This window comes from Moschus berezovskii, chromosome 4 (assembly GCF_049115385.1).
Source record: "Moschus berezovskii isolate FMDL1 chromosome 4, NW_MosBer_1.0, whole genome shotgun sequence".
Taxonomy (NCBI): Eukaryota; Metazoa; Chordata; class Mammalia; order Artiodactyla; family Moschidae; genus Moschus; species Moschus berezovskii.
Window position 1 is genome coordinate 25,460,056 of NC_142463.1, and position 26,825 is coordinate 25,486,880.

At 35.5% G+C, this 26,825-nt stretch overlaps 1 protein-coding gene across 3 annotated transcripts in view; it reads right to left on the bottom strand.

Moving 5' to 3' along the window:
* Positions 1-26,825, bottom strand: part of FAF1 (Fas associated factor 1) — a 514,461-nt gene that overhangs the window by 216,538 nt on the left and 271,098 nt on the right. For all 3 annotated transcript variants that reach the window (XM_055403873.2, XM_055403872.2, XM_055403871.1), the window contains exon 8: positions 15,267-15,353. In XM_055403873.2, the coding sequence (XP_055259848.1) occupies positions 15,267-15,353 (87 nt within the window). The remainder of the gene's footprint in view (positions 1-15,266; positions 15,354-26,825) is intronic.

Sequence of the window (26,825 nt, forward strand, 5' to 3'; positions counted from 1 at the left end):
GTCATAATTATACAACTCTTAAAAATTTCTCTTCTCTTTTACTCTTAACATAGCAAAACAGATAACTGAAGATCAAGTTAAACCATAAGAAGGAATGCAATGAACATCACAGGGTAACACAGTGTTAATAAGTCTACTAAATATCATTTGAAAATGTCATATTTATTTGCCACTAGTCTAAATGTTACCCTTTTTTGTCTGAATGACAAATATTTGAATATTATGAGTGAGTTTATATCTGCTCAAAATGAACCTAAAAGGTCAGAAAGTAACACAAAGTAGAACTCCAGCTTTTCAACTGTACAACTAAGAATTAGATTTTTTAAGCCAAACTTCTTCTGAGCCCTCATTCATGTGCTGTCTATTTTCCTGTTCATCTAGCATGGTTCACCAGCAATTCTGAAACTGAGGAACACATCTATTCTTTTTCATGTCTTCGTATTCTCAAGTTACTTCTCTATTTGGCTGGTTCTACTTGCTCCCTATTTAACTGCAAAGTATATTTCAATTTTAGGAGTAGACATTTAAGAGTTTCATACCTCCTTTCAGATTTGCATAGTTTAATTTAGGTTAGTGTTCCTCTTCTTTTTGGTGTTCTTTGTATTGATCTCTTTTAAATAATATCAACCATACAGACAGTCTGGTTCTCAAAGTATCCTTTACTTACCCAGTGTTACTAGAGTTCTCTTTCTTGCAGAATAACAAATATTAACTTTCCTGGCTTTAAGAGTTAGGGGTGGGGCGGGGGGGGAGATGGCTTCTTTAAGACCTCTTTGTTTTTTCCAGGTAAGATTCCATTTTCTCCAGTTATTTCTTGAAATGTACCCTCCCCTCAACCTACCATGTTTCATCATCATAGTGTTTTCTTCTGTATAAGCTTCTGAATAGCTTATAGCATTATATGTTATTTATAAAACATTCATTTTTAATTATTACACTGAGAATGCTGAAAAGAAAGTATAATAACCCTAAGAATGTGTCCTAATAAAGTTGCTGCTGCTGCTGCTAAGTCACTTCAGTTGTGTCCGACTCTGTGTGACCCCATAGACGGCAGCCCACCAGGCTCCCCCGTCCCTGGAATTCTCCAGGCAAGAACACTGGAGCGGGTTGCCATTTCCTTTTCCAATGTGTGAAAGTGAAAAGTGAGAGTGAAGTCGCTCAGTCATGTCCGACCCTTAGCGACCCCACGGACTGCAGCCTAATAAAGTTCAGTTCAGTTCAGTTCAGTCGCTCAGTCATGTCCGTCCGACTCTCCGCGACCCCATGAATCACAGCACGCCAGGCCTCCCTGTCCATCACCAACTCCCGGAGTTCACTCAAACTCATGTCCATAGAGTCAGTGATGCCATCCAGCCATCTCATTCTCTGTCGTCCCCTTCTTTTCCCGCCCCCAATCCTTCCCAGCATCAATCTGCCTCTAAATGACAAAATGTTAAAGCAATGGTTTCAAATGGGAAAATGATATATAGAAATGAAAGATAACTTCTAAACTTTGAGATGTAACAGTTTCAAGATGTAGCACGGTTCATCAAGTAATTTAGAAGTCAGGTGCATTTACTTAGCAAGTGCCTAACTACATCATCCCTAATAGCTAAAAATGTCCAAATTAATTTGTTACATATGGTTGTGAAACATGAATTGGCACTTTAAAGTTTTATTTGTAGTATCAGTCCTGTATTTTCTAACCTGTTATAATTAATTCACTCCCTTTGCACTTTGAAATCTCCACAATAATAAGAACTTTATCAGGCTGGTGTTGGTATGAAGTGGCACAGCAAACTGAAATCCCACCGGGAGCAGTCCACAGACTTCTCTTCTAAGCAGCAAAAAGCTGTTATCATTTTCTGAATTACAGGAACTATAAAAGGACACTCTACTCAAGCTGCCGCTGAATGTCACCTGAAAAGCAATCACAAAAGGGCTCTGTCTTGGCTTATCTCTGAGCTCTGTCACTACGGCAACCAGCAGGGAATAAGTATCTGTGGGTCTATGAATTTCAGAATCCCATAAAAGCCAGGGCTAAAAAGGCATGTGCAGCCTCTCAGAGATTGACTGCATTAATACATTAGCAAATACTGTGAAACACTGGATAAATGTCAGCAATTATGGAAAAAGCGTCTAATAACGATATTCGTTGCCTGTCAAACCCCCGTGAGGTTTGATATGTAACTGCCACTCAAAGCTGTCTGTAATTTTATCTCTTTTATACATCTGAATCCACAGCATTCAAATTTGTACTTTGAAAGTAATAAACTGTAAAGCAGTTCATTCCGTGTTGATCACAACTGTCAACAAACATACAATAAAAGAACAAAAAGACTTTCTTTGACTGTGGGAACAATCAGTACCAGCAATCCCTTGTGGCTGTTTATCAAAAACACCCTTATATATTCTACATGTAGGATATCAAACAAAGTCATGATGTAGCAGCAGCAATTGATTTGACTATTGATCAAGGCACCTCAAGCTCAAATGGCTACTTTAACATGCATAAATTTTCATTTTAAGCATTCTCTTCGAGTTGCAAAATTTGTAAGAATTTAGCCAAATAGACACAGTTGCAAATTTCCTTTTAATTGCACATCAAAAAATCCTATGAATCTTTGTTAGCCAAAACAGGCTGTCAGGTTGTAATGCTCTCTTTACTATCTTTCTCAAACAGAGAATTATGGGCAATTGATTACATCTAAACCCAAGGGTCTAGAGTACAACTTAACAAGCTGGGAATACTGCCCTTCAAATTCATATTTCCATTGCTCAAGAAGAAGACTTATTAAGAAATCTTATCACATATGTTACAGCTGTTCAAATGCAACAGACAGCATGTTAACTTCAAAACACAAATGCCAGAGATTAAGTACTGCACATATGTATTATAAACAACCTTCCATTTCTCAGTAGTAGAATAGGGTCAAATACAAGAGTTCCAACAACTTCTTTCTCAGTTAACAGCAGAAAAAAGCTTGCTTTCTTGAAAAACAACAGGGGTGTCTCCGAAGAAAGTAATGATATATATTGGAGAATAAAACTAGCTGTTGTTTGTTGCTTAGCACCAATCACTTGACTTTTCATTATTAAGTTTAACATAAACACAAGAAACCTTTACTGAATGTTTATTTTGTGCCAGGGTCTTTGCCAGGCACTTGAGACACAAAAATGAATAAGACATGCTTTCTAAGAGGTAGCTATTAAGAAAATATGGTTTGAAGAAACTCTGAAGAAAATTTCTACAGATAGTAATGTATTCCACTGTATATTATTTCTATCAAAAATTATTTGTAATCTACTACTTGGCTCAAATGAGATCATGTATATGAAATATGGTTTGTAAACTAAAATCATTACATAAATGTCTATTAATATACTCACTGACCACTATGTTAAATAACTGTAAGTACCAAAATAGAGTCCTGTTGCTCATTCTCTGCCACATTAATGATATGGCTACTATTCAAGAAGACACAAGTATATAATCCAAAGTGCTACAATGAAAATTTTAAGTTCACTTATCTTCAAAGACTCCTAAGTGCCAACTTAACAAAGGAAGATAAAGGCAAAGTTTGTTTCTCTGTTACTGTCTTTTATGAATAACTTTAAAACTTCAAACCAGCATGAATACAATTCTGGGGAAAAATTAGACTGGATATTTCAAAACTGGAACTATTTTGAGCAACATGGAATATACAAGGACTAGCATGGTACAATGGAGAAGGCAATGGCACCCCACTCCAGTGCTCTTGCCTGGAAAATCCCATGGATGGAAGAGCCTGGTAGGCTGCAGTCCATGGAGTCGCTAAGAGTTGGATATGACTGAACAACTTCACTTTCACTTTTCATTTTCATGCATTGGAGAAATGGCAACCCATTCCAGTGTTCTTGCCTGGAGAATCCCAGGGACGGCAGAGCCTGGTGGCTGCCGTCTATGGGGTCGCACAGAGTCAGACATGACTGAAGAGACTTAGCAGCAGCAGCATGGTACAAGAGAAAAAACACTGGCATCAGAGAGCAGGCAGATTGAGAGTTGAATACTGGTTCTGCATTTCACCTTCTCATGTACCTGTTACAGTTTCAGATCAACATGTTCATCATAAATCACTAGTTAAAATTAACTGAGATCTAGTTACCTATAATAAAATGCACCCATTATAAACGTACAGTTCAAGAGTTCTGGCACTTCTAACTACCACCACTACAATCGAAATTTCAAAAAGTTCTATCACTTCCTTAAATTGGCTTGTGTTATTATTTATTTGTAAGACTTTTTTATGTAACAGGATAGAGGACCTTTGCCAAATATGTTTTCAGATATTTTCTCCTTACTCTTGAAAAGCGGAGACATTATTACTTGTCAACAAAGTTCTATCTAGTCAAGACTATGGTTTTTCCAGTGGTCATGTATGGATGTGAGAGTTGGACTATAAAGAAAGCTGATCGCCGAAGAATTGATGCTTTTGAACTGTGGTGTTGGAGAAGACTCTTGAGAGTCCCTTGGACTGCAAGGAGATCCAACCAGTCCATCCTAAAGGAGATCAGTCTTGGGTGTTCATTGGAAGGACTGATGTCGAAGTTGAAACTCCAATACTTTGGCCACCTGATGCAAAGAGTTGACTCATTTGAAAAGATCCTGATGTTGGGAAAGATTGAGCATGGGAGGAGAATGGGACGACAGAGGATGAGATGGTTGGATGGCATCACCAACTCAATGGACGTGGGTTTGAGTGGACTCTAGGAGTTGGTATTGGACAGGGAGGCCCGGCATGCTACGGTTCACGGGGTCACAAAGAGTCGGACACAACTGAGCGACTGAACTGAACTGAAGAAATCAGGGAGAAAGTAAGGGAATTCCTGAAAAACATCTACTTCTGTTTCTCTCTCTACGCTAAATTCTTTGACTTGTGTGGATCACAATTCTTAAAGAGATGGGAGTACCAGATCACCTTACCTGTATCCTCAGATATGCAGATGATACTAACCTAACCTAAAGGCAGAAAGCAAAGAGGAACTAAAGAGTCTCTTGATGAGGGTGAAAGAGGAGAGTGAAAAAGCTGGCTTGAAGTTCAACATTTAAAAAAAACAAAAAAAACCTAAGATCACGGCACCCAGTCCTATTGCTTCATGGCGAATAGAAGAGGAGAAAGTGGAAGCAGTGGCAGATTTTATTTTCTTGGTTTCCAAAATCACTGTGGACAGTGACTGACTACAGCTATTAAACTGAAAGACACTTCTTGGAAAGAAAGCTATGATAAACCTAGACAACGTATAAAAAGCAGAGACATTACTTTTCCGACAAAGGCCCAAATAGTCAAAGCTAAGGTTTTTCCAGTAGACATACATGGATGTGAGAGATTAATCATTAAGGAAGGCTGAGTGCTCAAGAATTGATGCTTTTGAACTGTGGTGCTGGAGAAGTCTCTTGAGAGTCCCTTGGACAGCAACGAGGTTAAACCAGTCAATCCTACAGGAAATCAACCCTGAATAATCATTGGAAAAACTGATGCTGAAGTTGAAGCTCCAATACTTGGGCCACCCTATGCAAAGAGCAAATTCATTAGAAAAGACCATGACGCTGAGAAGATTGAAGGCAAAAGGAGAAGTAGGTAGCAGAGAGTGAGATGGTTAGATAGTATCATCAACTCAAAGACATGAATTTGAGCAAACTCCAGGAGAAAGTGGAGGACAAAGAAGCCTGGTGTGATAGAATCCATGAGGTCTCGGAGTCAGACATGACTTAGTGACTGAACAACAACACCAATTAAGCTCATTGGTGAAATTATCATTTCAGATATTATTTCTGTATCTCTTATATATTCTATTCTTTCATCATTAAATTCACGTTTTCCTTTAAATCCTTGAGCCTATTCACAGTATTTACAATAGCTAAAGTTCCTATCTGTCAATTTCATTATGTAACTTCTATGTCTATTTTTTTTTAATTGATTTCTCTCCTGGCTAAGGATTGGATTTTCCTGCTTGTTTGTATAAATAGTAACTTTTAATTGGATGCTGGACTCTGTTCTTAGAGGCATTTACCTATTAATCATCTTAGTCCTTTTGGAAACTGTTTCTAAGCTTGTGGAAGGGAAGTTCTAGAGTAGCCTTCACTCTAAGCCTTGTTTATACACTGCACCAAGGTGTGATTCTCCTGTGAGTATCTCCTATGGTGCTCCATGTATTCACTGAGGTGTCTCTACTATGGCTGGTGGGAACTCAAACTATTCCCAGCACTGTGTGGGCTCTGAGTACTGTTTGCCTTACAGCTCCCAGTTAATTGCTCTTTTTCTAGGCAGTAGTTCTTTGCCCAGTTTCCTGGAATTTCACTCTATGCATGACATGCATGGATTGGTGTTCAGCTAAAATCAGGAGAACCATATAGATTTCTGGAGTTTTTTCTCTGCTGGTAGTCTATCTTGCAAAGTCTAGCTGCCTTGACCTCCCTAAACTCTATTTCAGTCTCTTCAATTCCAATAAAATCACCAGATTCTGTTTTAGCTTTCTCTCCCTGTTATGGGGTCCAGGAACTGCTTCCCAGGAAGCTTCATTTGTTGCCTTCTTCAGAGTCCTGAACTACTTGTTGTCTAACATCTGAGAACAGCTGTTTCACACATTATATCCAGTCTTCTAGTTGTTCACAGAAGGAAGACAGTTCCCATAGCAGTTACCTCTTCATGGGCAGAAGCAGTATTGTACACGTTTGAGATTTCAATAAAATGAAGTCAACATTCACAACATCAGATCTTAGTGTCTGTAAATTTCCTGCTGAGGGCTGTCTCACTTTCATGTGTTCTCCCTCATATTTACCAAGTAAATAAGTCCCTTGAGTGCTTCACCCACCCTCCTGAACTTCTACTCTCATTCTTCAGGGTATAGTCTATTTCACAACTTTCTATTCCTTTTAAACTTAAATTTTCTTCTACTGCTTTTAAACCTGTTCTTTCTGTCTATTTAGTCTTCGCCTGTGTTATTTGTAAAAGACTCTATATGTTGACAAGGGCAGTGAACCTTCTGAAGCTACTGAGTCTCACCACCCTTAGAAGCAACATTTTCTATGACTTTGTCAAATAAAGAAAAAGCCAGTGAAAATGTCCAAAGATTGCCTGAATCTGTCTGACCTAGGACAGGCTAACAAAGTAATCTAAATAGCATAATATGACCCTGAAGCTACTCAAAGAATACTTCTGATTCTGCACATGTATGTGATATAAAGAAGATGCTTATTCAAGGGAAAAGGAGCTAACGTTTGTTGAACTCAATGCCAAATATTACACCACAGGTTAGCAAACTTTTTCTGTTAAGGGTCAAACAGTAGATATTTTAGACTTTGTGAGCCATGTAGCTTTGTTGCAATTAAACATCCCTGCCACTAGTTACAGTGTAAAAGCAGCTGTATACAACACAAAAGCAAATGATGTGACTGTGCTCCAATAAAACATTACTTACATTCATCTTGGTTTTGAATTTTTGGATCTGACTGTAAATGCAAAAATAAAAAGTGGGGCTACATCAAACTAAAAAGTTTCTCCATAACAAAGGAAACTATCAACAAAATGAAAAGGGAATCTACTGAATGGGAGAAAATATGTGCAAATCACATACCCAATAAGAAGTCAACATCAAAGATATAGTAAGAACTCAAACAACTCAACAGCAAAAAAACAGACAAACAAAAAAATAACATTTGACTAAAAAATGGGCAGAGGATCCAGATAGACATTTTTCTAAAGAAGATCTACAGATAGCCAACAGGCAAATAAAAGCTGTTCAACAACATTAATCCTCAGGGAAATGCAATTTAAAACCACAAGCAGATATCATTTCACATCCTGTTACAATGGTGATTATCAAAAAGAAAAAAAAATAACAAGTGTTGGTAAGGATATGGAGAAAAGGAACCCTTGTGCACTATTGGTGGAATGTAAATTGGCACAGCCACTACAGAATGGAGGTTCTGCAAAAAATTAAAAATAGAACTACCATACGGTCCAGCTCTTCCACTTCTGGGTATTTATCCAAAGAAACCAAAAACACTATTCAAAAAAGACATATGCAACCCTACATTCATTATGGCATTGTTTATAATAGCCAAAATATGGAAGTAACATAACTGTCCATCAGTTGGTGACTAGATAAAGAAGATGTGGTGCGTGTGTGTGTGTGCGTGCGTGTGTGTGTCTAATACTATTCAGCCATAAAAAAAGAAGGAGATATGGCCATTTGTGACAAGATGAAATAGACTTTAAGGGTATTATGCTAAAAGAAATAAAACAGATGGAGAAAGACAAATACCATGGTTTCACCTATATGTGAAATCTAAAAAAAAAAGAACAAATAAAACAAATGCATAGATACAGAGAACAGTCTTCTGGTTACCTGAGGGAAAGGAATTCAGAGGGTGGAGGGGGAAATGGGTGAAAGGGGGGTCACTTTTATGGTAATGGATGGTAACAAGACATTATGGTAACCACTTTGTAGTGAATACTAATATCAAATCGTTACACTGTATGTCCAAACTAATATAATGTTTTATACCAATTTTGGGGCTTCCCTGGTGGTTCAGACGGTAAAAGATCTGCTTACATTGGCCACCTCATGCGACGAGTTGACTCACTGGAAAAGAGTCTGACGCTGGGAGGGATTGGGGGCAGGAGGAGATGGGGACGACAGAGAATGAGATGGCTGGATGGCATCACCGACTCTATGGACATGAGTTTGAGTGAACTCCGGGAGTTGGTGATGGACAGGGAGGCCTGGCGTGCTGTGATTCATGGGGTCGCAAGGAGTCGGACACAACTGAGCAACTGAATGAACTGAACTGAACACTGCAGGAAAAACAGACAGAGAGTAGGATTTGGGCTGAACTGCTAAACCCTGCATTATATAATATTATAAGCTTTACATATTAGGTAAAGCCATATGGAATGGCTAATATTCAACCATTTTATCCTTTAAAAATGGCAATTTCATACAGTTCAAACTATTATGTTAATCCATTTAATCTTCACAATAGACTTTCAAGGGTGCTAATGTCATCTTCATTTTGCAGATAAGGAAAATGAAGCTCATACAATAAACAGCTTATCCAAGTGATAGCAATGTAGGGATGTGATGAACTTGGACTGGTCTGCTCACACACACATGCACACACACAATTAAACACATGCTAATATAAATTCTCTTGGTATAGTGGCTCCTCACCTTCTAAACTTGCTAGTCTACTTACCAAGAAATATTGAGTTTTGATCATTTTTATTAGAAAGGAAATAAACCTGATTCTCAGTTTATAAAGTCACTATATCATACCAATTCATCATTTAGTTGTTTATTGTCACAGATGTCAACTTGGTGAACACTATATTAAAAAAAAACAACAACTACACTTTATCATGCAAAAATGAGGAAGACAGTTCTTACTCTCAATTTTTAGAATTTACATAAGCGAGGAACACAGGATACAAACTAAAATGTAGTTTAGACTTAAGGGGTATTTGTTTCCTTTTTCTGGGGAGCCATTTTTTCACCACACCATCTGCTAGAGAAATTAGTTGTTTTCTCTTCTATGATTCTATGCTTTGCATTTACATAAACTTCAATCATCACTGTTTATATATCTGTCTCACACTATACTTTGCAAACCCTGAGGAATAGGACTTCATCCTTGTAACTTTAAGGTCCAGTTTATTTACTGGTGTAAAAGAGTTTTTTTCACGAATGTCAAACGAATGAATAGATATATGGATGAAAAAAATCGTAACAGCCAAAGGTTAACCACATATTTACTCTTGCCTGGAAAATCCCATGGACGGAGGAGCCTGGAAGGCTGCAGTCCATGGGGTCGCTGAGGGTCGGACAGGACTGAGCGACTTCACTTTCACTTTTCACTTTCATGCATTGGAGAAGGAAATGGCAACCCACTCCAGTGTTCTTGCCTGGAGAATCCCAGGGATGGTGGAGCCTGGTGGGCTGCTGTCTATGGGGTTGCACAGAGTTGGACACAACTGAAGTGACTTAGCAGCAGCAACCATATCTTAGACATTATCTAGTACAGACTACTTCAATCTTCAAAATAAATAAAGAAGTAACTATATTTGTAACTACTGGCTCTTAGTTTTTACAAAACTCTAGTAGGAACATTATCTGTGTTTATGGTTATAGAGACTGAGACTCAAAGAGGTTAACCAAGTTATTTGCAGTTACTCAGATAAGTAATGGAGCAAAGTGGGAGGGAATGAAGGACGAAAATAACAAAAATAAGGAAAAATAAAAATAATTTAAACAGAAACGCAAATAGAAACTAATTTCTAAGATGGTTGGAGATGGTAGCATGGGATACAGGCAAAGTTTCTGAAGGAAAGTTCTTGAAGAAAAGAAATAATTGTTGCAGATATTGTGGGTAAAAGGAATAGTATGATTAAATACAGGAGTAGAGAACCAAGTCGGAGAAGGCAATGGCAAGCCACTCCAGTACTCTTGCCTAGAAAATCCCATGGACGGAGGAGCCTGGTAGGCTGCAGTCCATGGCGTCACTAAGAGTCAGGCACGACTGAGTGACTTCACTTTTCACTTTCACACACTGGAGAAGGAAATGGCAACCCACTCCAGTGTACTTGCCTGGAGAATCCCAGGGATGGGTGAGCCTAGTGGGCTGCCATCTATGGGGTCGCACAGAGTCAGACATGACTGAAGCGACTTAGCAGCAGCAGCAGAGAACCAAGTATATCAGAAGAAGAGCAAAATGAATATTTAGCTAAAGTTGAGATATATGTGGTATCATATTCAATCACTTATTCAAGAAACATTTATTGAGCAATCTCTCTAGGTTTATAAGGGAAAATAAACCCAGAAGGGAAGTTTCACACTAAAGAATGAAGGTTGTGAATGACAGCATAAAAATCTGTACATACGTCAGCACATACTGGGTTGCCATCGAAGATAAGTAAGGTTGATAGTGTGGTAGGTATGTGGTCATAGGGAAAGTCTGTACTGGGACAGCAGCTGCTATACAGTGGAGGGTGGGGATCCAGTATAAGGGGAATGTTTATAATTTGACACCTGCCAACAACAAATCATTACGAAGAAGTTACAGGAGAAAATGGCCTCCATCAGAAGGATGAAAGCAAATGGCATTCCCTCATCCACAAATTCTTTTTAATAATAATATAAAAGGAATAAGTCATGTGTGTGACTTTTGTTTTATTGTTATTACACAGAAAAGCCACTAGGTTTACTCTGTTTATAAATGATCTCATTTTCAATGTGAAAATATTTAATAAGTAGTTTTCTGACTCTAACATATACCTAAAGACCTCTGGTCCTAGAATTCCTAATTTCTCAAATTCTGATTTAACATTGCTTAGCCAATGATGAAACTACAGATGATTACTATTAAAGAAAAAAGAGGAGGGGAGCACAACAAAAAGTATTAAAAACTGAAGGATTTTTCTTTCTTTGTATAAGTATTACTAAAACCTGGAGTTTTAAAAACTACATATATTCAAATTGTCTGCATTATAATAAGGTACCTTGACATAATTCATAGAATTAAAATCATTTTTACTCTCTGGAAATTAAGAGTGTCCCTGTTAAAGTGTAAAATGAGATTTTGCCTACTTGCAACTCCTTGTTCTCACAGCTGAACTGTCACAGCATGAAAACATTCCCCTACTGGTGAAGCTTTAGATACCTATTTCCCTGGTGAAAGTGCGCAAAAGGAAATAAAAGAGTTATTGACAATTCATACAGTACCCCATGTCCCATCAGAGTACAACTATCAGCAAAGAAACTATTTTAACTCTGAAGGGAGATGGGGCAACAATGATTTAAATGATTGTTAACTTCACTGAGTAGTGTTGGAAATGTCAAAAGACTGTAGTCTATCATGTCTGTAAGAGACTCAAGATTATATAAGAATCTAATTATAAGAAGTCTTTCTTTGTCCTGTTTGTTAAGTCAAAGGTTAATGAGAAGTACATTGAAGAAAACACCTTCTGCGTTACTGCAAAGTATTTCTCACGGAACATAAAAATGTAAACCAAGAAATATTTTAATATAGTTCTTCACTAGTATCCTTTAAAAAATAGCTTTACTGAGATACAATTTACATGCCATAAAATTTATTTTTTGAAATGTTTAACTCTATGATTTTTAGTAAAATTACAGAGTTGTACAGTCATCATCACAATCTAATTTTAGAACATTTCCATCATCCCAAACTATTAATTTCTTGATCTAAGATATTTCCATTAATTCACAGAAGCCACTGGTATCTAACACTATTATATATTCAAAGCCACAGAAATTTCTGCAACTGAGCAGGAAAAGTATAAACTAATGTCACCTTTAATGACCTTTATAACCAATCCTCTACTCTGGCATTGGGAAGAAAATGTTCAGGTGCTTTCTCTGAAAGTTAAACCATCCTAAATATTCAGTTATGGCACACTGTCTTGGAAAGAAATTAATTATATTTTTGTTGGTAACACATTTCAGGCTGTTTACACAGCTGACATTTCTCAGCTGCACCCAATTCATGCCCTAAGCTGTGAGGACAATCTTATTTTGTAGCAGATGCCTCCACTTGAGTGATTTAAATAAGTATAAAAACACCATCGCCTGCAACAATATAGATTACAGGCACCAGCTTTATGAGCTTTTTATAGTCCTAATGAAAGAAAGGTTGCGTGACATTTCTTTGGCCAGGATCTCCTTAAAAGACTACAATTATAAGCATTTTTTTGCCAAGACTCAAGCACTGGAGCTAGTGGATCTGCTATGGCACCGATTAAAAGCAGCCTGGCCTTAAACATCTTTGTTGTATCAAATCATGCAGATCAAGGCAACATCCTGCCAATGTGGCAACATATGCTCTGGGGAGGTACAGGCAGGCATCACTTCACAGGTTCTGGGACAAGGTGCAAAATGAAAAACGAGGCAGAAAGAATCAGGCTTCTTAATGAATATTCCCTCTTTACTGGGATTTCTAGTACCAGGTAGAATCACAGACGGGAAAAGGATGGTCCAGTGGTAAAAGGCGGTAAAAATCCACCTACCAAAGCGGGGGATCCAGGGCAGGCAACTAAGCCCATGCTCCACAACCACTGAGTCCACACACTTTAGAGGCCATGCTCTGCAACAAGAGAAGCCTCTACAATGAGAAACCAGAGCATTGCAACTAGAGAGTAGCCCCTGCTCATCACTACTAGAAAAAGCCATAGCAACGAAGACCAAGCATAACCAAAAATAATATAAATAAATAAAATTAAAATATATTAAGTACTATGTTACAGAGGAATATATTGCATTTCACTGATTTGCCTATCACTCTTGGAACTTGCTCTGATAAGTTCATTTCAGCGTGGTATCCATAAAGATGGGGCCCAGGAGCAACTGACTTTTCCAACCCTATTATTAAGTCCCACATTTCTGGACTTTATTATCTTAAACCAGACAATTATTTTTATTTTAAACTTACAGAAATTTTCAAATGTATACAAAACTTGAGAGTATAGTATAAAAAAAATCAAATATACACATTAACTACCTTCAACAATGATCAGTTTGGATTTATGAATATCCCCACTCACTCTTCCAACCCAAGAGGTTATTTTGAAGCAAATCTCAGGTACCATTTCATTTATGTAAACCAGTCAATTCCTGCCCATGATCACTCTCTGAGTTATGTTAATATTAAGTTAAAATACTGACTCTCATTTATTGTCTACTATGAACAGAATATTTGTATTATTGCTAGTCCTCATTACAATGCTTTAAATAAGTGAGGTATCTGAAACTCAGTGACATGCTCCATCTTAATAATTTTCTTCTATTAAGGTTATAAATTGTAGCAGGTTATTAGACAATGCTAAGAACATTTCTGGTTTCTTCATATCTTCTCAGGTAAAGTTATAAATTTAAATAAAATGATTAAATTGATTTTGAAGTATCTGTAATTTAGGACAAATATATGTCATTTATATATATATCAATCATTTATATACTTAATTTAATTTTTATAAAAATAAATGTATTATATTTTCCATCAAATTTCTCAGTCTAACAGGAAAAAACATACTAAAAAAAACAACCACATTCTTACCACTTAGCCGTGGACAACCATCAATAATGATAATGACATACTATAATTACAATGTCAAAATTAACAGTTTATAAATAAGTGTAAGTGTCTATGTGTAAATAATTTTTTTCTGAAGAGTTTACTTAAAAAACAAGTTTTGCTATTTTCTGGTTATTTTTGAAGTTCCTTAATCCACAAAGCATTTACCAAAGGCACAATATTTAGATTGTCGAATAATTAGACTCAAGTGGCATCTACATAAACAAATTGTTTAAAAATGTTACTGTCTTCCACAAAGAATTCCTTTAGACTAAAGTATATGATGGTGGTGCTAAGAGAGAAGTGGTAATTATTATTATTACAAAATGTAATATTATTCTGACAAATGTAATATTTAGAACATAAGAAAACATAATTAAACTCCTAGACATAATCATTATTTGGATATTTATTGTAATATGTTTTCAAAATCTTAGTATCTTTTTAGCCCATTTTAAAAATAAGACTCACTTCAAAATTCTTGAAAGATTCTAATTTTTTCCTTAAAAAAACTGGTTAGAACAATCAAGACTGTGGATAAAAGTAGCCAAACAGCCTCCTCAATGATAAAATTTACTCTCTTAGAAAGAATAATCACTGAAACAAGACATAGATAGGAAAGGTTTCAAAATTTACAACAGGAAATTATTATGAGTAGATGTAGTAATAATTAAAAATTACAGACTAGGTCTTTCTTTTCTTTCAGTTTTGTATGGCAGTGAAAATTATGAGTGTGTTTAAGAATAGAGTGCTATTAATATTAACTATAAAAATTAACTTTTTAAAGTATAGGTCTAACCATGGGAAATGCAGTTATAAAATTAAATAAAATGATTAAATTGATTTTTAAGCATCTGTAATTCAGGAAAAAAATTTTTGTGTTTGGGACATTTCATTAGAAATATCTAATTTTCATCAAGGAAAAACTTAAGTCAAATCAAGCAGCATAAAGTTCCTGATACTGATATTGTAACATTATCAAGAGAATGCTGATATATTTGGCTTACAACACTAGTTCTGCAAGTGAATGCAAATGATTTATAAAAATTATTTCCATGGATACAAAGCATTTGATTTCCACTTAATATCACTGCCAATTAGGCTGAAAGTGGCAAAAGAGAGAGGAGGATATAAAACTGACAATTCAACCGTCACTTACGGAGTCATCTGTGGCAGAAGCTGGCCAGCCCTCCCATAACTGATGGCGAACAGGGATACTCGTGAGGTCATACACATTTCTCTTTACCTATAAAAAGAAATAAAACAATTAAAATAGGGTTTCCACATGAGTTATGATAGCTGCTAGTCAATTTATGTAATACATTGTGTTTCCTCTGTTCTCTTCTAGATTTAAAACAAGAATTTGAAACTAGGATAACACAAATCATAAAAAATTTTATTAAAAAACACTAAACCAAATTTAAAAGCAGATTCTGAATGAAGGTCAAAATAAATAACAGTTCAAGCCATATTCTCCTACCTCACCCTGCTGATAATTTTTATAATCCTGGCTTCAAGTTTCTTTTCAGTCAAAAAGGGTAGTAGTTTCTTTCCCAACAGGGTGAAAGGAAAAACCTGGAGTTTCCTTCACTGTTTTATGTACATTTCAAGGATACAATAACTTAATAATAAAGCTGTACAGGGTATATTTTTTTGAAATCACCCCAAATTAGAAACTACTTTAAGAAAACATTTATTAAATGAGGGCTATCCATTAATATATTATTTAGGCCCTTCCCCCAAAGAAAATATAGTACTGATAGTTTTTATTTTAAATAAGATAAAAGTTGAAAACTATTTCTTTCAACATTTAATATTATACTTTGAAACTACTTATTTATTTATAGTCATACCACACAGCTTGTGGGATCTTCTCCTCCAGGGATCCAACCTGCACCCACAGCAATAAAAGCATGGAGTCTTAACCACTAGACCGCCAGGGAATTCCCAATACTTTTTAACTTTAAAGGAGAGGACACAAGTAATTATCAGAATGAAGTGTTGGAAGGTTAAACTCTTCTTCAGTCATTATCATATCCTTTTTTAGCTCTTTTCTCTAAATAGGTTACAAAAATTCTCTTTCATTCCATATTTCCAAATAAATGATCAAATCATAAGAATGACTAGATCATCCATCTTAGCTAACTCTTCATGTAAGTTCCAGGATTAACATATTGTAACAGTGAAATAAATTTTGAAATGCTGCACATAATACATTCTATAATATGATTTCCATGTGGAAAAGAAGCAGCGTTCATTCATGTTTTTAAAATGCAGAAGCCTGAAGTATCACATTGTCCAATTACAGCATTTCTGTATCACATTACTGTTTATTATACATAAGCATATCTAAGTTACACTTCCAGTGAAATAGAGAAATATATTCACTGGGGAAAGAAAGAAACAAAACAAAACCTGGAACTCAATCTATTTTTATCTCTAATACACACCTGTAAAAAAAAGACTTAGTAAATGAGAACTGTGAAGCTTGGGGGCATGGCTTGATCCCCACTCAATTCAAACAAATAGCTTTTTTCCCCAAGATTCTTAGTAATGGCCAGTCTACCATGCAGTATTTTGTTTATGGTCAGTCATATCAAGTTTGGAAATTTTTGTTAGTCATTATCAACTCAACAATTTAACAAAAAGCAACTTGACTAACCTCTTAACCACCTGCAGAATAGCTAAGACTATTCTGTCATGCTTAAACATTAATGCTCTTAAGAGGAAAAGTGTTCCATAAAGCCAAAGTATTATTATTATTGTTTATTAATAAAAGAAAGGGAGAGGACAGAAGATGAGAATATGAGGAAACTTGAAGCCACAAGGCAAAAAATTCCTTTCTTAAAGTTAGTTTTAATTATGTTGTCTAGAGATACCAAGGGTCAGCAGTTATTCTTGAAGGTGGAGGGGAAGGCAGGGCAAATATTTATATCTGTTGGAAAAGTGGCAAGGCTACCTCTGCATTGGAGAATATACACAAATACTATGAGTTGAATATATAAACGAATAACTCTGGAGTGGAATTCTTTAAATTCCATCTTAATTCCAAAACATAACAATACGGTATTATGAAATAAACAGTATTTTTCTTCTTTCATTAACTCATCTGTAACTGCACTGAATGAATAACATTCCTTTGCTATTCTAAGCCTGAAAAGCATGTTCTGGCTATAGTGTTATGTTGGTATAAAGCACAATGCCAGACTGATGTGCTGAACAAAAATGATCAAAGTTAGAGTAATATTAGCCATTGCACAAGTATTTGGCTTCATTGTTCTCCCCAGAATGACATCTGTTAAGCAACTTGTCATAGAATAAACTGGTTAATGCAGAAAGAACTTGGCTGAGAGGGTACAACATAAAGCATATTAGGCTAATGTTTGACTGTTTCAATGGAAAAGCTAAGTTCACAGTGTTTCTGAAATTAAGCCAAAAGAATCTTGTGTTAAACCATAATCACTAAACAATATACCTGAAAACAAATTAGTTTTTCAAAAATAATTTCAAGTTTATCAATGCTAAAACCATAGGCAGATTTTACCAGTATACGGAAGAAAGACAAATGATAAGATAGCAAAGGTAAAAAATGAGTGATGGTTTTATTTATAGAGATGAAAAAATTCTATTGTCTTTATTGATGACTTTAATTACATTTTCAGGGACAATCCTGCAGGAAAGAAAATATCAGAAATATATACAAAGTAAAAATGGTTCTTTTAAAAAATTAGTATTCTAGGAAAGCTGAAGGATAAAATATACCTAATTATAAAATGATGCAGATGGATTTAAGGTCATCATGAATCAAATGCAGGACAGAGTTTTCTCAGAGAGAGAAGGATGAAGAAATGGAGGAAGGAGAGAGGAAAGACTAAAGGCAAGGGGAGAAGTGGGAGCGGGAGACGGGGGAAGGTTGAGAGACTGATTGATTTGAGAGATTTAAGAGCTCTTCAGAGACGCAGAAAGAACACACACACAGGCTAAGTTGCTGTAGCTGGCATGCTCAGCTGCCATTACTGTGCTACTTCTGATGGAGTTTCATCTTCAGAGATTTGTGTTAAATTCCAGTTAAAGACAAGTGGCACTTCACAGGGTAACATTTCCTAAGGGCCCTTTTGTCTTACATACTTTCTTTGATCAGCTTTGGTTCAAGATCATTCTGAATCTTCATAATCTTTTCAATTCTTGTTATGTATTAAGCTCTAAATCTATGAGATTTTAGGCTGCTAAACTACGCAAATGTTTCAATTCTGAAAAAATTTAATGAAAGCTTTGATTACCAGCTGAACATTAAAATTATGTTACAAACTACACTGTATTTGGATCAAAGGTTCTAGATTGACAACAGATTTTCCAGAGCTTATTTTCCAGATTTTCTAAAAGAACAGTTTCATTTCTCCGCCTTCAGTTGTTTGTGACTAAGAAAAACATATTTGAATCAGATTACCCTGAAATAGTACAGAATTAATGCATTATTGATTCATTTCCTTATTATTTGCTTTTCACTGTTAATAAACATTTATTTATATATACTAAATAATGTAAGCAATGATCTCCACTTCAAATTTCGTATTTCCTCACTGATACACACAGCACTGGGAAAAAAGATTACTTTATTACAACCTGCTCAATATAAAATTATATAAGACATTCATCTCCCACAAAGCTCTGAGTTTCATACATTTTTAAACTGTTTTATACTTTGGTTAAATTTTACCAGAATTTCTTAGAAAATAATTCTTAGAAAGTTCCTCTTCTAAAGGCTAGATTTTGAGGTTGAGGTTTTAGATTAGCTTTAAATAAGCCATTTGCAGCTATTCAAACTGAAAAACATAAAAACTGGTAGACAACTTTGCCAGCTATATTTTATAGCAAAATGTTGTGAACTATATGTTGGACACACTACTGAAAAATATTTTAAGGAATTTTAGATTTCATTCAGGTATTATTCACGTGAAAGAAGATTCTGATAATGTTATACAAAAGTCACAAAATTTGAGTTACTGTGGCATAATACGAGACAGAAAACTAGATTTCTAGTCCCAATTCTACCCAGCTGTTACTGTGGTGCAAACTGGTAGAAACTGAGACCTAGTTTATTCAATATTAGAAGAGAACAAAATGAGCTCATTGCTAACTTTCTAAGCTCTAAAATTCTTTGATTTTTTTGAAAATACTGGAGTTAATCCTAGGTACAGGAAAAGAAGAGCTAAGTATATTTAAGATACACAAGTAAAGAGGGAAAGTTTAAAACCATTAAGGCTAGAAAATGAAAGAAAAATAGTAGAGTTAATAAATACAACACATCAAAAAGGAAAACTGCAAATAATTTCAGTTAAGAAATCCAGACATATAATAAACATTTTAAGTGAATTTTTTTTTTTGAATAAAGAAAAGTCTTAGTTTTAGCTTTTAATTATACTAAAAAGTCTTAAGTTGTTTTGTTTTTTTTTTAAAAGAAAAGACTCAATAATATTTTTCCCCAAAGAGATCTGATTTAAAAGTAAAGCTTACTGGTTTACTTATAGACTGGTTTCCCAAATAATTATTTCATCAACCAAACAGGCTAAGTATTGCCAGAATACTAAAAGCAGAGTAATACAACTGTAAAGTTCTATTCATTTATTTCAGCATTTAAAAAATTTTGAAATCTGGCCTATGAATTTTCACACATCAAATAGTTTAAAATAGCAAAAAGAAACATACAAAATATTGAATTGCCATGGGCTTAGAACAGTTATCGGTTTGTTAGCACTTTAGTTTCTAGATTTCCTGAATTAAGAATACCTTGACAAAGTACAGCCCTTACAAAAAAGCACCCTGAAACGACATACATTTATCTCATTCTCTTATCAATCTTAGAAGAGAAAGGCCTTTGGGAATATTAGAACCTAAGCTTATTCAAATGTTAAAAGTATCAAAATCTGAACTGCAAGTAATTCACACCATCAAATGATGTTCCAGTTGAGTTTGCTAAATAATAACTGCACCAAACAAATAAGTATCTGCATGTGATTAAAATAAGACACACAGACTAGGCTTAGTTCCAGTTTCTTAGCAATCACTGGTGCTCAGAAAGGCTTAAAATAAGAAATCACTTCTGATCCAGACTGGGTTTTGAACATATACTTCATATCTAAGGACTTTTTTCTTTTTTTTTTTTAACATACTGTACACTCAATGCAGTTGCACATGGATCTTTTCTACTATGATGGAAGTTAAAATCCTCCTAAAAATACTTCTTGAATAAAAACACTTGAAACCGGATGGTGCAAGGGGAATGAGAAGGTGGCATCAGTAATCAAATGCTAATTAGCAAGCTTTTTTCCTCTCTTCCCTCAGGGCTGGCCTGTGTTGGAGAATTCAAATCAGAAATCAATGCTCCAAGTGTTTAACTATTACTTCTTCTCATTAACCATTTAAGAGACTCAGCAATTCTTTCCTCATAAAAAAAGTAACTTGAGACATTTCTTTTTCTCAAATACCGTCTTTCCAGAAAACAATGAAGATGTTGTTTGAAGAAAACTATAAAATTGGTGGCTTTCAATCAGGCTTTGGACTGCATTCTGTTCTATTAAAACATTTTTTTGGCTGTAACTGAATTCTTCATTCCAACAACTGTAACTAAGTTTTGCTTTGTAACATACTTTAAAAACTTATTTCACCTCTTACTTGTCTGTAAAGAAATCTGACAACTGGCATCTTAAGCAATTACTGGGAATGATGACAATAAAGCTAATCAAATATGGAAACTAGTTTGAATGCATATAGTCAGAAGGATTTTATCCAGCCTGATAAACTATCATGGATAAGATTTAACACCTTCAACATGGTTATATTCATAATATCCTATTCCAAAAGTTTGGTGTAGATGAAAATGATACAAAAATTGCAGTGGTAGATCATAAAGTAAATGAACTAAATGGTCATAAAGCTATTAAAATTAATTCATATCTATAGCTATATCTACATTTAGTGTTCTTGCCTGGAGAACTCCATGGATAGAGGAGCCTGAAGGGCTACAGTCCATGTGGTCGCAAAGAGTCGGACATGACTAAGTGACTAACATATATATATATATATATATATCTTTAAAGGGTAAGCCTGGATTTTAAGAAAAGAGAACTTATAAAGAGTGAAGAAAATGTTTATAAATGATCAAGGTTAAGTATGTTTCACAAATAGAAAGGATGCTGAATTTTAAGTCTTGGGAGGGGGAAGGTTTAGAGAAATGGTGACGTTATAGAAGTTGAAATTATAAACAACAACACAAACAATCATTTTTCTGCATTTGTGACTCTCACTGTTTGGTGCCTGATACTAATACAAATAGTATTAGTATCACCTGGAAACTATTAGAAATGAAAATTAAGGGAATCCACCCAAGGCCTAGTACACTGGAGATGCTAGGAACCTACAGTATATGTTCTAACAAGCACTCTATCTAGGTAACTCTAGATTTGAGACTTACAAGCTCTCCTAGATGGCCATGCCTTTCTAATTTACTGATTCTAGAGTTCTTTGAACTCCTGCATGAGGTAGCTAGTCCTTTCGAGAATGAACATAATTAATAATGATTTGTTATAGAAATTCTAGAAATGCTATCATTTTTACGATGATAAATTATTTTTAGTCTAAGAAAGTAATGACAGATGGTACTACATCACTATAGACTCCACAGCACTGAAATAATTGATAAATAGTAATCTTCATCACTGAAAATCTGTGTTAATCTTCAGTTCTTCTGCCTTAAGTTTAAGTGTTATTGCTTTTTGGCTATGATATATATTTGGGCATTGCAATACAACTGCAAATCCACATTAAATGATCTATTGGTCATACTAAATAAACTCGGAAGGCACCTGTTTCTGTCAGTTGAACTGAGGAAATGCCCCTGAACACCAGAGAACTGTTTGAAGCAAAGGAAAGACTAAACAGTTTCTGGTTTGTTTTTTTGGTCTCTCTCATAGGCAAGCTGAAATAAGACCCACAGGAAAAACAGTGGGAGGTTAACCTCATGTCAGTCAGTAAAGACCTTAGCCTAGAGGTAGTATTTCCTCTCTGTACCTTATGGAAACAGTGAAAGAGCGAAATCTTTCCAACAAAGGCCTAATAGATACCAGAGAGGTGAATATTTTTTATTGTCCTCAATGAATAAAATAAAACATCAGTCACTCATTAAATGCTCTTAAAATTTCTCCTTTTAAAATGAAGTTAATTTAAAAATTCTTCCATGACGAAAAACCCTAAGTAAAAAGTCAATCTTAGAAGTAATGGAGTAATTATAAGAACATTTTAAGGAGCCCTACTTTAATCTTAAAATGTTTTTATAAAGTTCAATTTTATGTACAACTTTAAAAATTGGTCACATAAACCAAGAAATACTTGTATATCAGAAACACTTTGATTTTTAAGTCTGAACTTCAGTAGATAAACCATTTGCTATGTCAGAAGCACTATACAAGTTAATGTTTAAGGACATAATCATACATGTAAGCCAAATATTTAACTACAAAGATATTCAGTGCGGTCTGTTTATTATTATACACACACACACACACTTGGCACAAATTTGATATCTGATAATGAGACAGTTAAATAAATAAATACCACGCAGCCATTAAAATGATGATGTAGAACTAGGGTCAGCAAAGTGAAGCCTATAGGCCATATTCAGCCTGCTGTTTGTTTCTGTAAATGAAGTTGTACTGGAACACCACTACCTCCATTTGTTTACATACTGTCTGTGGATGCTTTTGGCACTACCATGAGGGCAGACTTAGTAGTAGATGCAACAGAGATCACATGCCCTGCAATGCCTGAAATATTTATTATCTAGCCCTTTGTAGAAAAAGTTTACTGACCCTACCTAGAAGAATATTTAATAACATATAAAGTTGTTACATATTAAAGAAAAATCAAGATACAAAATTATGCCCATTGCTGTTTATTAAGCTATACATATACATATATGAAAGTGAAAAGTGAAAGTGTTAGTTGCTCACTCTTTGCAACCCCATTAACTGTAGCCTCCCAGGCTCCTCTGCCCAAGGAATTCTCCAGGCAAGAATACTGGAGTGTGTAGCCATTTCCTTCTCCAGGGGATCCTCTCTCACCAAGGATCAAACCCATATCTCTTGTATTGGCAGGAAGATTCTTTACTGCTGAGCCACCAGGGAAGACTACCTGACACATGATTGTAACATGTAAGAATTTTCCGCTAAAACCATTTACTCTTACTCTGAATGGTGAGCATTATACGGTAACAAAAGTGATCAACCAAGGTTACTCTCTCTCATAACTGAGCCTTTTTATACCTGTTGTGCTGTAACAGGCAATGAAGAGCAGTTACAGGCTGTCAATTTTGTACTCTAAGTGCTGCAGACGAAGGACAACTACAAGATCTGTGACTTATTGTTTCAGTGACTGAATGCTGCCTTCACAGTAAGAGGGCAGTTCCTGGTGTCACACACAGCTGGGAAAGAAATAGCAAGATAAAACATATTCAAAGAAAATAAGTCAAGGTAAAAGAAGAATACTTAAAACAGTAAAACACACTTTATCGTGTGAGGGTTGGCAAAAACTTCCTTGTATAAACTTTTGCTGAATGCCTTCTGAGTTTCTACCCAACACTAATGTTAAGAGTTTTGTCTGGAATAAAAATATAGGAAGACTGCTGCTTCTATCAATTATGTCCTATCTTGTTATTCCAGTTTTTCCTTCTCTCAACAACTGGGCACTGTTGCCAATCCCTCTTCTGTGCTTTGGATCTGGACAAGTGAAACTCTGATTAGATATTCATTTGCAACCTCATTAAGTTCTAAAATGAAATTGCTATAGGGAAGATGATATAGGGAAGATGATATAGGGCAATGCTATTAATCTATTCTGCCAATTTGTTTTTCACAGAACTATATTTTTTTAAAAATTTTACACACAGATAGATTAAACTACTTGCCTTGCAAATGTCATTCACTTAATTAATGCCTAAATCAGGATGATAATGCAAATTTAGAAATATCTTTTTAATCTATTTCTTGTTTAGAAATTTTTTTTCCCTTTAAAGAACCAATGCCTCTATAGAAACTTCAGAATTTTTCAGATGCTGTTTTGGTGAAGACTCATCTTCATATTTTGAGAAAGACTGTGTGTATCCTCCCCCACTCTGGTAGCACCAATAATGATGCTTAGACATAATGTTTATGTTTGCTTTGCTGCTTTCTGTTGCCTATCCAGGACTTTGCCTTTCTCTGAGATACTGAAAAAAGTGGTGGGAACTATCAGCAATGGAACCTCAGTCTATAATCAGGTCTCTCATAATTTTATCTTTTCTTGTTAACAAAAAAATTCAAAAAACAAAGACAACAAAGGGACTTAGTGCTGGGGTCTGCCATGAATACTAAAGTGCCTGGGGGTGTGGCTCATCAAGGGAAAATAAACCATTCAAGTCACCCACATCAAGGAGAAAGTTTGGGAACAACTAGGCCAGTGTTTGCATTTGGGGCCCTGGAGTCAGGAGACTTACATTTCCCTTCCCTCTGCTTAACCAAGGCACCAGAGACAACCTATTTAACCTCTCCTTTTGGAAATATTAAGCAATCACCAAAAAGCAGCTCTGTGAAATATTTGAAAATGTGTCTAGTCAGGTTTTCTGATTTTAACTTGCTATTTTCCAAGATTAGCTTAATGCTGGCATTACTTTCTCTGAGAGAAATGTGGGTGGAAGGACAGGAAGTAAGATAAGTAGCTGCCTTGGCCAAGAGCAAAGTTACAGTAAGAGCATAGCCACCAAAATCACAAAGTTAATTTTAGATGAATGAGGAAGAGTTAGAAACTGGTTCCAAGTAACAATTTAATTAAACCTTTCAAAGTGAATTGACATCATGAATGAAAATCTAATACAGTACAATAAACTTTAAGGACTGATGATGCCAATGTTCAGACGCTCCATACAATTGGCTTTTAATTAAGGAAGTTAAAATCGCACCCCAACGATTTCACTGTTAGGACTGACCCTGAAATGTAAATGTAATTATTTTATAAAAAATAAAACAGGGATACCTTAGCATCATCTTTTAATGTATTAAGATCAGAAAATCTTTAATCACATGATTTATTAAATAAACAGGCATTCTAAACAGCCTGAAGTCTCCGGTTTAAAAAAAAAAATTTACTCCTATTTATTCATTAACAAAGCTATTGCTTAGCTCATCCCTGCCATAACCTACTCTATTCAAAACCATATGGGAAAGGACATTAAAAAACCGCCACAAACCATGGACTTCTGGTATTAGTGCTACACATTGCATACCCCTATTCATTATTCTACCTCCCTTGTTTAATCTATCATTAAGATTCAGTGACCCTACACTAAATTTAAAGCAGATCCTTCCTTCCTCCCATGCCTAAATTCACATACTTTTCTAGTTGGGGATGCCCTCAAGTATTAACAACTCTACGGGGTTTCTCTAATCTCAGCTCTGAACTATGTCATGCTATAGAACCAAGAAATTGCTGTTTTACATCTCTAACTATGAAGACTTCCATAAAAAAGGACCATATAATTTACTTAATAAGATAAAGGGAGAAAAATCACCATTTAATAAGTATTTTTTTCATTGACTATAGTAGAAAAGGCACATGGAGACATTATTATACACTGTGTTGTCTTAAAAGTGAATAATACTTCAACTGTATTCATCACAGAATTTAGAGTTTTAAATAATGATGAAAATGTCAGGTATTGACTATCTTAATAAATAGAAAAAACACTGTTTTAAATGTATAGTTGATAAAATAATCATTTTGGGGGCAAAGAGATTTCAAGAAATTAAGCGAGATATTATTTCTAGGACATATTCAATTTCATTTTCAAATTACAAACAAAATATCTAACATACAATGTGGCAGATAAGGGATAAGGAATTGTGTATATGATAGCCTACCAGCTGCTAACAGAACTTTCTGTAATGACAGAAATGTTCTGTATCTGTCCTATCCAATAGGGTGGCCACTATCCCCATGTGGCTACTGAGCACTTAAAACACACCTAGTGTGACTAAGAAAAATGACTTCAAATTTCATTTCACTTTAATTAATTTAAATTTCCATATGTGGCTAGTAGTTACCCTATTGGACAGTGGATTAAGAAAGTAGAGAACATCAGTTCACTTTAGTTCAGTCGCTCAGTCGTGTCTGACTCTTTGCGACCCCATGAATCACAGCACACCAGGCCTCTCTGTCCATCACCAACTCCCAGAGTGCACTCAAACTCATGTCCATCGAGTTGGTGATGCCATCCAGCCATCTCATTCTCTTTCATCCCCTTCTCCTCCTGCCCCCAATCCCTCCCAGCATCAGTCTTTTCCAGTGAGTCAACTCTTTGCATGAGGTGGTCAAAGTAATTGGAGTTTCAGCTTCAGATCAGTCCTTCCAATGAATACCCAGGACTGATCTCCTTTTAGAATGGACTGGTTGGATCTCCGTGCAGTCCAAGGGACTCTCAAGAGTCTTCTCCAACACCACAATTCAACACAGACCCACACAAAAATATACCATTGATGTTTACTACACTATATATAGGGCTTCGCTGGTAGATCAGTGACAAAGAATCCATCTGCCAGTGCAGGAGACATGGGTTTGATTCCCAGGTTGGGAAGATTCCCTGGAGAAGGAAATGGCAACTCATTTCAATATTCTTGCCTGGGGAATCCCACGG